This window comes from Sipha flava, unplaced genomic scaffold (assembly GCF_003268045.1).
Source record: "Sipha flava isolate LNK unplaced genomic scaffold, YSA_version1 613_pilon_pilon, whole genome shotgun sequence".
In the NCBI taxonomy this organism is placed as follows: domain Eukaryota; kingdom Metazoa; phylum Arthropoda; class Insecta; order Hemiptera; family Aphididae; genus Sipha; species Sipha flava.
In genome coordinates, this window is record NW_020273593.1 from 28,510 (window position 1) to 41,936 (window position 13,427).

A 13,427-nucleotide genomic window follows, 5' to 3' on the forward strand; every position below is an offset into this window, starting at 1 on the left:
TATTTTATTTGAAATGAATCGATAACATTTAATTTAAAACTAAATACAATAATCATAGATTATAATTAAGTATGCTGATATAATTATCGGTCGATAAATTGATGAACCACGAAGCATCATAAGTTTGTATTTTTAATTTACCTTTGAACATTGTAACAATATTATAAAATCGAAAATTGTTACAATTACTACTTTATTTGTAGTAAAAATCAGTATTTTATAATAATTTAATATTGAATATTTGAAAATAAATAATAATATAATATGAATATCGTATAATAAAATAAATAAAGTACGATTATAATAATGTTATTTTTACAAAATGTTTGAATCAAAAGTTGATATTTTATAGTACACGTATGAAATTATAAAAAAGTTCCCTGTAGATAGGAACCTAATAATTGTGTATGTCACAAACAACAGAACTTTCAAGGATTTCCCGTGCATTCAAAAATCGTAAATAATAATTATTGCTGCACACCATATTTGGTATATAACGAAAAATTAATTGAGAAATGTTGTAGTTCTATTAAATATTGTCATACTGTCAAAAACTGGTAGTCGTGAATAATATAAGTGATCGTAAACCATATAAATATGAAATTTTTCAGCGTAACTGATGAATTTACAAAAAACCCTCAACTCAAAGAAGAAGAATTAAATCATCTTAGAGAATGGATATCCAAACAACCTCATCTTCCTCACATTACTGGTGAGTAGTCAGTACTTAGTTATACCACTTACACCTATAGGCTTATGCTATAAGTTGAGTCAATTTTTTTTTAAGGGCACTCCAATTGATATTTGTACCCTGACCTCTTGAGACTTAGATTCGGCACTGTAACTATTACACTTTAACTATTCTATTTTATAAATACCAACATACACTGAACACTTTTAGGTATAATTTGATTCTCCTTTTTTAAAAATTTTAAGTGTGTTCTAAAGTGAATGCATTCATTTTGTAATGATATTTCTAAATCTTCCAGATATATTTTTTGAAATAATTTAGCATTTTCACGCACCTCAAAACTGGTAATGGGTGTTAATGTAATCAAAAACTGATATTTATGGAAAAGTTCAAAAATATTTTTTAAAATACAAATTTTGTAGATGTGTATTTAAAATGCATAATAAATATTCCCGGTCCTAATAGGAAAATAGTTAAAGATAAATTAAAATATTTCCCATACAGTCGAACATTTTTCTGGGGGTATTTCCTCTCCCTTTTGTCAACTCCTGAAATAATCACTACTCAAACTTACTTGAAATAAATAAAATATATAATAATAATTGAAATAACAATAATTATATATATATATATATATATATATATATGTATAATGAAATGATTTCATATTATTATGAAAGTATTTTATAATTGTGAAATCTGTTTAATATGATACCTATAACATAAATTATATCTCATTCAAAGATATTAACAAAATAAACATTTTCAGATGAGCTCCTTATACTGTTTTTCCATAGTTGTTATTATCGGTTGGAACCAACTAAAGTAACAATAGAATCGTATTTCACTCTTCGTACTCATTCACCTGAGCTATTCACAAAACGAGACGTTGAACTGAAACCTGTGGCTGAAGCATTTAAAACAATGTAAAAATAAAAAATAAATGTTGTGAGTAAAATGATATTCAACTTATGGATACATTGCTTTTTATAGATCATTTAACGTTTTGCCGGGGTCAACTACTGATGGTTGCAGAGTTATAATTGTTTATGCTAAACGTTTAGAGGCAGAGTTTTTTGTTTTAACAGAATTCATTAAAGCTCTCAGCATGATTATTGACATGTTGCTAATGAATTCAGGAACATTCAATGGACTTATTATTGTTTACGACATGAAAGGTTTTAGTCTCAGCCATGTTGGTCGTCTTGGTATTAATATGATGAAAAAATACGTATACTTCTTGCAAGTATGACCAAAAATAATGATTTTAATTCATGATTTAATTAACAAGAAAATATCCATTTTAGGAAGGATTACCAGCTCGTCTAAAAGGTATTCATACGATAAACACCGTACCCTTCATTGATATGATAACTAGTATGACAAAACCATTTATGAAAAAGGAATTATCAGAAAAAGTAATATTATCTGTTTTTAACAGTAACATATTACCTACATACATGTATCATAGTTAATGGTACACATTTAATTATGTTGTTTCAGTTATTCTACCACTCAGTGAATTCCGAAACAATATTTGAACATGTACCTAAAGAAATAATGCCAATTGAATTCGGAGGCAGTGGAAAATCAATAAAAGATATAGAAGGTGGGTGAATTGAAAAAATTAAATTAAAATAATTAACGTTTGACAATAACAAAATTACAACAGTTAATCTTAAACTATGTTTTAATTAATTTAGTCGATACATATAATAATATCAAAGAAATGAGACAGTGGTTTTTGGAAGAAGAACGGTTCAGAGTGGATGAACAAAAACGCCCTGGGAAACCAAAAACAGAAAGTGACTTCTTTGGCGTCGAAGGTTCTTTTAAAACATTGAACTTGGATTGAAACATTGTTAATTTTTTTTTTCGCGATATACATAATATTATGGATATAATATAATATGATATACTATTATATAATATAAAACTGTAATTATTCAGTACGCAATTAGACGATAGCTTATTTAAAATAATATCATCCTTTAAGATACGCACTAAATACAATAGTGAATAATAATACCACTGTATAAGGCTTTCTGCCGGATAACATTGACTTGCATTTCTTTTGGCTAATATTTCAAATTTCTTTAAACTGCACTATATACTCTATCGCTAACACGGCAATTGTGTACATGAATATCTATCACGGCTGTAGTTTTTTATTTTTCATTTTCTTATGAGTTTTTTGTTTAATTGTTGGTGTTCAACAGTGAGATATATCATTTATAAATATATATTTATATATCTCACTGTTGAACATCAACAATTAAACAAAAAACACACATATATATAAACATATTATGCACATATTAGTATATATGGAAATCACCTTATTAATGGCAATCACACAAAACACCTGAAATTAAATTGATACTGACTAGTTCGATATTTTAGAGTTTAAAGCGGAAAATGGGCGGCATCTATTTGTATAGTCTTTTTAGTTAACTTTCCGAACTATTGTAATTACTAGCTATTAAAATAAATAAACTTCAATGTTAGTACAATGAATAAGCAATCATTTTCTAAGATTAACTATAATTTATAGATAATAATTACGTTTTAGTATTCATTGTACATCTAACAAAATCAAACAACAGAAATCATTATTGGAGCGTAGGCTAGTAATGATCGCCTATTTTATATGGATCATAAGTATTTTTGAATGATAAATTAAAAATATATTGGTATTAATTTATTGAATTGGCTATCATAAAAATAATTAATAGTTACGTTATAATTGAAACAATATTATTTTTAAATATACCATTCATATACATGAACTATGTTATTAATAAAAACGATATGAAACAATTCGTACATATTTAAATATAGCCGAGTGACTGTAGGAGATAACATATAACTGTAATCTTCACCAACAATGTGCATTCATAGGATCTAATATATTTTATGCATATTATAAGTGAAGCGGAGTTATACTCTATGACTGTAATGTATTAAATATTTAGATACAACTGTGGAAAAATAAAAATTATACTTCATACCATCGAATGTACAAAAATATACAACTGTTTACGCATAATATACGATGTATTTATTTCAATTAATTTTTAAACGAAATATGTTATAAAAAGTTAATACATACATAAATATGTATATATATTTATTAATGGTTAATAGTTATAAAACGAAGGTTAAAAATTACATTTAATGTGTCACATTAACTGGTTGCCTGGTACTAATCCTAAAATAGTCGTCGTTTGGTTACCAGACAAATCAACACGCACCATATATGGTCTAGGCAGGTAGATGTTTCACTCTCTAAAACTTCTTTAGTTTCTGACCGGTCGTTTCTTAAATAAATCCCTTGACTCAAATTATTATTTTAAACCATTTTTAATATTCTCAGTCACTAACTGATTAAATGCATGGCGTGTACTTGACGTTAAATACTTATGTACAAATAGCGTCGTATTTGTAAATACAATAAGTGAGAAAGTTTTTTTACTTGAAACTCTAAAGAGTACACACGATTATCTTGACATAATCAATAATTTCTTTCCTTAATAGTAGATTTGGCAAATCAGACAATGATTTTTGGAATAGTATCAACGACAAAAATAAATGTTCAATGTCGAGGTATAATTTAAAGTCTTTTAAAACAAAAAGTCTCGAACTTACTTGAATTAAAATCGGGTGTCTTTGAAATTCATAGTCTATTATTATTATCGTACGGTTCGTTAAAAAATAAAATAAAAAAGAATAACAATGTGACAAGCCAAAACTGAGTCTTCAGTTAAAAATCACTCTTGATTTAAAACTGTTCTTATTCGTGTAATAAATGTAACTTTAAAAATAAGACAAAATATTGAAGAAATAAAATCAATTTTAAAACGTATAGATAATTTACTAATTTACACAGAGTATAAATATTTATATCTAAAACAATTATCTAAATATATATCTAAAAATTATAGATAAAATGTGTACAATAAATATTATTTTAGGTATTATTTGTTGATGTTATTAAGGTAATTTTTTTATATTATTTTATAAATCCAAAACTCTTTATTTACAATTTAAAAATCAAAATAAATCATATTATATTTTCCAGTGTGTATCATGTTCATGTAAAAAAAATGGTTTTGTTCTACTCGTATATCAGTCCAACATTCTCAGAATACTTGAATAGATAGACAAACAATTTTAATTTAAAATAATATTATTCAAAAACGTATTATAAACCAAGACAAATTAATTAGGCAATATGTTAATTTATAATTTAATATTAATATACTTTCTTAAATTAAGAAAAAAAAACGTATTAAGTTTTGTGTTCGACATATTTCCTGACTCGTCTTAGTTCTTTGCTTTACAGAGTAATGTATTATTTAATATAATTTCGAAATTAATTGTAAGTAAATGAACGCAATTTCAATTTTGTTCGACCTTACCGTTTATGTTCAATATTTTAAAGAAATTTAAAATATACATGTAGACATATTTCATCTCTTATATTATACGTTTTAACTGACGATCGTTTTCGATCATAATTTACTTCAATGAATAAAATATGCATGCACGGGAGGGTATATTAAGAATAACGACGAAGGAGAACATTATTTTGATCACAAGTGTGATTTTGTTATGGAACGTTAGTAGTAAACGTCAAAAAATTCACTTTGATAAACGATTAGTTGGATTTATTTGCGGAGAAATACATTGATTGATTATTATGAGCCACAAGGTATTTTTAATGAATTTCTAGTTCATATTCTGGAAGGTTTTGTGTAGCACGAATGTTCCATATTTGGTTTTCACAAGTCAAAACCGGCCTGATTACTGTTTTATAAACAAAAAATTTGTTTGAAGAATATTTGATTTCAAAGTAGGGTGTAGTAAGTCGAGACAAGAATTAACTAATTATTATTTACGTAGAGTTTTATTAACGGTATGACCAAATTCATCGCTTTTCAAGGGTTATAACTTATATTATATATCTACTATATTACAAAGTATTATTTATTATTTATTAAGTATTTTGTTAATGGTTTTATTGACGTTGAACTGAGGTAATTTAATCTGGGAGAGGCATGTACAACACTATAAATTAACTTTACCTGGATGTGCTAAAATATTTATATAATAATAATAATAATAATCGTTCTTGTTTATAAAGTATCGAGAAGACAAACATGTCAACAAATTAGAGTTTGTTATAATATTTAATAAGTTTTTCTCGAATTTTATATTTGGCTGTTTACTGTAATGCCATTTGGCAACCAGGAAGTCTTCTAATAAATATGTTTATTTTTTCTCTAGTTTCTTCCAGAAACTAATTTGTTTAACTAATAAATGCTTTAAAAACATTGTTTATACTTAATTGTATATAATTAAATCTAAACTGTTTATTTTTTAATATCTACAGTTAAATAACCCACATGAATACACTTTAGTACATGAGTTTTCCGCATAAATATAAAAAAAAAATTAAACTACCTTTTTTTAGTTAAAAAGTATTTTCTAGTAAAAAATATTTTTAAAATTTTAATTCAACATTGCCGTTTGTTGTTAAAAATATCATAGTAATTTTATTGATATAAGGTTTAAATATTATTCATAAATCAAAATAGTATAATACTTATTAGGCCGTATTCTCACCAAAAGCAACTTTTGGTGCAACAAAATAACGACGCGATTGTAAGTTCAATTAAGTTGCCTTTATGTTCTCATAAAAAAAAATTAAAGTAAACTTAATTTATCTTTAACTTATATTTTCATTATTTAACCAGTTTTATATCACTTACTTATTATTCACTAGCAATAGATTGTAAATATATATTTCTTTAATAAAAAAAAAAAAAACTTATATCTATTAATTGCATATTAATTATTATTGTTATAATTTTATTTATTTAAGTGTAATATGATGTATTTAATATTATAAGTATGTCAAATACATACGTATGTATAAGATAAATAAGTTATTCATTATTTTATGATAAAAAGGACATCGTTAACATACTAGAATTATTTGTGTTATTGAAATTTTATTCAACACTTTTTCTTTTATATCTTGTCGGGTATAATATATAAAGTACATGATTTTATATCATAAAGACATGTTTGACTTTCTATAAGTTGTATAAAAGTTACATTTTTTTCTTGTTCGTTAGCCATTCTAAATAAATAATTTAAAAATATAATATTGTATCTTATTCAATTATAGTATGATACAATAATCACGAGCAACTGGTGGAAAGAGACTGACACGTCGAGTTGCTTAAAAACATTTTTTAAACAGTTGAGTTGCTTCATAGTCGTGTTGCTGGCTGTGAGAACATGTTGATTTGATAATACATGTCGTGTCGCGTTGAATTTACGTCGCCGTTGATAGTTACTTCTGGTGAGAGCACAGCCTTAGTTTAATAATTAATGTTTGCATTAGGTTAGATTCTCATAACAATGAAGTATATTTTATTTTTTGTGTTAACGATTATACGTCAGATTTAATTAACTCTTTAATTTTATGAATTTTAATACACATTTCATTGTTTTTATATTTACCCTTATTTTCTCTTGTTACCTTTTTTAACTAACGTAGTGGGTCACCCTCATCCACTACCACAACTCGGATGAGCCTCCCACTTTTGGCTTACCAACACCAACTGCTGTTCTCATGTGGCTCTATACATTTTATCATTTCAATCATTTTTTCTTCGGTTTTTATCTTCGTAAAAATAAAATATTTATAAAAAATGTATTTATCTACTATGAGCCAAGATAGTTTTTTCAGTGCAACTTATTTATATTATTTTTGTATTTTTGTAAAATTTTTAAATTAAAAATAAAATAAAAATAAATAGTCAAACGGTAAGTTCTAAAAATATTTTTTCGCATCTATTATTTTTTTAGAATAATAAATATTTAAAAATATCCTTGTAATATATGTATCTCTGCTGATTTAAAAAGTATACAATAATTTTTTTCAGAAAGGTAATTTTGTGATTTATTTATAGTTTTCGAGAATATGATTAAAAATAAAGTTATTGAAGTATAAACAACAAAATATTTGAATAAGATCTTTGAATGCATTGTCTCAAAAATCATTTTTAAATACGATCAACAATATTGCGAAATACATTTCAATATGCAAATAATAAACCATGGTTAGTTATTATAATTAATACTATTATTTTTGTTAAATAAATTTATAACAATTTATATACCTATATAGGTAGTGTGTTTATTTATAAAAAAATTCAAAGTAAAACCATTGAATGAATCACAACTAGTATATAGGAGGTAATTTATCTAAAACAGTTATTTACAATAGTCATTTAAACTTAACATCGATAGTTAAAATTCAGTAGAGCACACAGGATTTTTTTCGGGGGGAGGGGTCAAGGTAAAAATATAACACATTTTAAAATTAACAAAATTATGCAAATCCTTAATATATTTTGACTTAAATAATAGCATTGATAATAGAATAGACTATTCTATAATCAATGATACTAGGTATTCAATACTAGCACTTCATATTTTAAACTTGTAAAATTTGTAAATTTTAACCTAGACATCGAAGAAAATTTCGGGGGGGGGTTTACAATCCCTTAACCCCCCCTGCGTGCGCCACATTAGTATATTTAAAAATAAATTTAAATTGCTACCGCATTATTTTATTGTGAAAATATTAAATTTGATAGTAAAATCAACAATAATAAATAAATTCATTTTGTATTAATATGAATTCAAATAGTATATTTATCTTTACATTTTAATTGCTACCGCAATATTAAAATACCAAAATGATTAAATTACATACAAGAATCAACCTAACAAATAGTAAAATCAATAATAATAAGCAACTACATTTAATAGTAATAATAATTAAACATCCGCGGCGTACCCAAGGGGGGGGCTAAGGGGGCTATAGCCTCCCCCATGGGCCGTGTTTATATGTATAATGTATCTTGACTATTTAATAGAATCAATGCTCGTTTTAATCAAAGGCTTATTGATGTTATGCCACTTGAAGGACTTATTCCGGCCAATTTAAATATGTATGATGATAAAAATATTATAAAAGCTGCTAAAATATATGTCCAATATATCTCCATGATGATACCTCATCTACAATCAGGGCTGACCTGTTCATATGGAAGCAACAATGAAGTCAAAATACTATTCCAAAACCGAATTCTGCTCTTGATTCACTCTCTCATCGCACCAATCTTCAACCTAACATTAAAATACTTTTACAATTATTCGCCACGTTACCAGTTACCTTTTTCACTCCGGAAAGAATGTTTTCAGCACTTAATCGCTTAAAAATTTTTTTAAGAAGCACCATGTCGGAAAACAGACTGAATGAATTAACTATGGCTAATATAAATAAAAAAGAGCAATTCGATGAAAGTGAAATAATAACTGAATTTGCCAGAAATTCGCCTAAGAGAATGCAGCTGTCAGAGTGGAGCAAGTGACTGAACACTGAAATCAAAATTATTATTATTATTATAAATTATATATTAATAAATATTTTTAAAACTATACTAAAATGCTACTACTAAAATGCGTTTAGAAACTTGGTGGTAGATGGTGAGGGGGGGTTAAGAGTGAATTCTCATATCCTCTCTTACCTTACTTATCCAAAAAAAGTGGTTAGCCCCCCCCATTTAAAAATCCTGGCTACGCCACTGTTAAACATTATACCATTGATTCATTAAATTTAATCAATGATTATAGTGACAATATAGTACACAATTTTAATGTTAAAACAAATATAAAAGTATAGCTATTTCAGTTTTGTAATTTTAACCAACTTTATAACTTTACTATAAGTAATTATAATTTAGAGTTAAAAATACTTTAACTATAGTTAAATTAACTATTTATTTTTTCATTGTATTGAGTTAATATTATATGCGATGCTCATGTTTAATACCAGGATTAATGTCTGGGGTTCATGAACTGTAAAATTTAAATTTAAATCTAAGTACGGTGGTACCGTAAGTCTTTAATTACACCACATAATCCACTGTATTTGTTTACTATTTGATAATCATATGCTTGGCAATTTGGTTCAAAAGTTAATAAATATTCAATAATGCCGAAGTATGTTAAAAATATTATATCTACGTATACATTCATATAAATATTTATGCTGTCAATTATATTCTAGTTGATTTAAGAACCAGATATCGATAACCTACTGATCATAGATTCACAATAAAATTCATAAGTTATATTGTTTTAGCATCCCAAACCTTATTTTATAAGTATGGTAATTATTCTTACGAACTCTCGGAAACAAATCGCAGTTACGACCGAATCGAATGTAACCCTAAAATATCCTGTGCACGTCCAAGTATAGGGGTTTCAAGTGACGACGCGTTTCGGGTTTTATTGATGCAGCTGCTTCATGACTAAAATGAGGTGGGTAGGTAGTGTTTTGTGACAAAATAGTTGCACAATTTGCACATTTGACGTAAAATATTATTATACATTATTTTGTTTGGACCCGTATGTTCAATATTTATGTATCTACGAGTACAATTGAACTCGGGATCTAAAACTTTGATTTGGGGTGGACATCCAATGCACGCAACTGCTTCATAGAAAAATAAACTTTGCGCCGTCACTGGGGGTCTCTGTGTGTACAAAATGTATCTATTAAATACGTGGTCGTTAAATTAACACTGACGTCACGCATGTGTTGGCGAACGGCGGCGGCGTTGCATGAGTCACCCATCATATTATACGCCCGTTCAAGACTCGTTTTTCGTCCTGCGTGGTCGTTTTGTGTAGTAAGATCGTTGGTGCACGCTGCTCCTGCCGCCGTGGCCGCCACGATTTCGATTGCGATCGTAACATTACTATAAACGGATGACGGAATTGCATCGATGCTTAATGAAAAACTAATACGTTACACACATATTAATGTGTAACGCGTACATGAATCAGCTGAAACGTATACGTATACGTTTATGTTATATATATAATTATTTTACAAAGGCTCACGGAATGCGCATATACACATTTACGTTTTACATCCAGTTTTCGATAATTTTAAAGATACCATCAGTATTTAATTCAGTATTGTAGTTCACTAGTGGTTCTCGAACGATCCGCCTCGTGTAAAGCCCGACATCGACTTGTAGCCAACGTCGATCATATTATATTCTATTACGTCATTAGCATAGGTCACATATTGTTAAATATTTTATAATTTGCCTCTTGCCAAATTTTGAAATTTACTGTCTCTTGAGTACTCAATACTCTCTTATAGTATCATTAAAAGTACCATTGATTATAAATACAATGAAGTATTTATATTTGGTAATGGTATTACTAACCCGTCGAAATGGACTTTTGGATTTAGATTTTTGGCGAGCGCAAAGGATCGCATTTATCATCGGTTTAACGAAAAACATATTGTATTATACTAAATTGTGGAACATGAATACATTTTTCATTCGAAATTTTGAATTGTTAGGGGATAGAAATGATTCTACGTCTTGCACGTAGTATATTATACGTGGTAGACGTGTACAAATTGCCAGAGTTATCTATTGCATATTATGGAATTTTTCATTAGCCTTAAAATGATATTAGGAAGTTATGGTTATGTAAAAAATACAATTTTTATAAATTATTATCTTATCGTGAACTGGTATTTAAGTAGTAAATATTTATTATACGATTCCATTTACTTTTGTGATTACATTAAATTTTAAAACCATGGTACGGAACTAAATAATTGCTTTGAAGTTACATAAATTGAAAAATATATGCAACACAAAGAGTACTATTACGAAGAAAAGTAAATACTAAGATATGTTTCAATAATTTTAATAGATTATTTTGAATGCAAATCGTATTGTAATATAATTGTTTATAATTTATGACATTAATTTATTATTGACTTAATAACAAACAGCGGCTTCCCTAGTCCATTTATAAAGAAATGCGAACTTTATAAATGTATTTTCCTAGTATGGGATAAATAATAAATAACAACAATTTGAAGAAAAAAAGGCCATGACTACTCCATTTGTCCCTTCCTAAGGATGCCCCTGATGGCAAATATATTATCATATTAATAAAAAAAATATTTGAAATTTATTAAAATCTAAAAACTAAATTTGTATTACCTATAACGATTTTAAATTTCGAATACATTTTATAAATAACCAATTCAAACAAACAATTTTAAAATCTCTTTACTCGATTATGGAGATTCAAATCTTAGAATAAACTAAATATCTACATTTTTAAAGTACCAATTATAATCAACATTTTCATACAGTTTTTTGGCTAGATCTTGGAAGTAAGTATATAAGTTATAATAGCGGTTCTCAAAGTGTGCGCCACGATGTCTATACAGGGGTGCCGGGCCATCATGAAATATCATCTGGTCTAAAATGTTTCTTATAATTAGTCATGTTATGACTTGGCGAAGGACGCCCCGAAAAAACCTTAGATCAAAAAGGGTGTCGTGAGTCGAAAATGTTTGGGAAGCACTGAGTTATAAGTTAAATTTTCGAAAGAGATGATGTTGAATATTTGTTATAGGTCACAGTTATTTACCAGGTCCCGTATACAAGGGTGCCCATATGGGGGGGGGGGCAAGGGAAGGACATGTCCCCCCCCCTGGAAAATGTCAAAAATCTTGGAAAATTATTTACTATGATCAGAATATATTTATTTAAATATAATTTAAAAATTTAATTTAATATATGAAAATCTATAATTTGTTCATGAAAAATCTATTTATTTAGTTTGGAAAATCAAATTATCAGTTATAAATAACTATACGCTTTTTCGTTTCTATTCTATGGATAGTTATCAATTCTTAAAATATTGTGTATTTCCAGAAATACGGTATGTATATATGTGTGTGTGTGTACACCACTATAATATTTATATAATATTTGTAAATTAATATTTTAATAAATATAAATAATGTTTTAAGTGTTCAATTTATATTATTAATTAAATAAAAATTTGAATAAATTACTTTTATGGTAAATTGGTTAAATAATTATTATTTTATAGTCTTCCAGTTTGATATATATATAATGTAATAGTATAATGTAAAATTGTAAACCCCTTCCTATATCGTGGGTCATTCCTATTTATGAATAGATTGATAAATAAAAATGTTGTCCCCCCTTGAGAATTTTCCTATGGGCACCCTTGCCTGTATATAATAAATTTTAGGTAAAAATAGATTAAATAATCGTTACGTCATACAATAAATTTAGAAAACTAACAATATAATATATATATACAAAATTGACCTATTCTATTTTAAATACAAATCATAACAATCCATTATAAGACTAAATTAAATAATCAAAAATATAATGTTTGATCCAGTTTTACTACAAAAAATGAAAATTACGAAATATAAAATGATAACATCATAATCAATTTTTAAAATCAATAAAAATTCATTAATTTTTCATTGTTTAACTATATATCTTAAAATATGATATATCGTTTAATTGAAAGAAAGTTGGATTTTAATATAATATTTTTTCTGAAATTCTAAGTCGATTGATGTTGATTACATAATATGAAATATAAGTATACTATATTTCACCTTGGAATAAAACTGAAACAATTCGATTAAATAGTTTTTATTATCTTAGTTAAAATTTTGGGTTTTAAGTTAAAATGAATCAATAAGTTTTCTTTCTATTTTATTTACATAAATTTAAAAGATTTTTGTATATATTTCCGTGTTTGAAAATGTTTT

General features: G+C 26.6%; 1 protein-coding gene across 1 annotated transcript; it reads left to right on the forward strand.

The window, feature by feature from the left end:
* The first annotated feature begins 597 nt into the window (after nucleotides 1-597).
* On the forward strand, nucleotides 598-2,912 carry LOC112691438 (alpha-tocopherol transfer protein-like). The gene is made up of 6 exons (XM_025565686.1): nucleotides 598-712; nucleotides 1,461-1,617; nucleotides 1,685-1,937; nucleotides 1,999-2,109; nucleotides 2,195-2,300; nucleotides 2,395-2,912. Exons 1-6 carry the CDS (start codon nucleotides 598-600, stop codon nucleotides 2,544-2,546), a joined length of 894 nt encoding a protein of 297 aa, XP_025421471.1. The 3' UTR covers nucleotides 2,547-2,912.
* The last annotated feature ends 10,515 nt before the right edge of the window (nucleotides 2,913-13,427 follow it).

Bases quoted from the DNA above. Each gene is read 5' to 3' on its own strand.
- LOC112691438 (XM_025565686.1), top strand. From the start codon at position 598: ATGAAATTTTTCAGCGTAACTGATGAATTTACAAAAAACCCTCAACTC. The intron at 1,618-1,684 runs GTAAAAATAAAA...TGCTTTTTATAG, and splicing joins GCTGAAGCATTTAAAACAAT to ATCATTTAACGTTTTGCCGG. The intron at 2,110-2,194 runs GTAATATTATCT...ATGTTGTTTCAG, and splicing joins AAAAGGAATTATCAGAAAAA to TTATTCTACCACTCAGTGAA.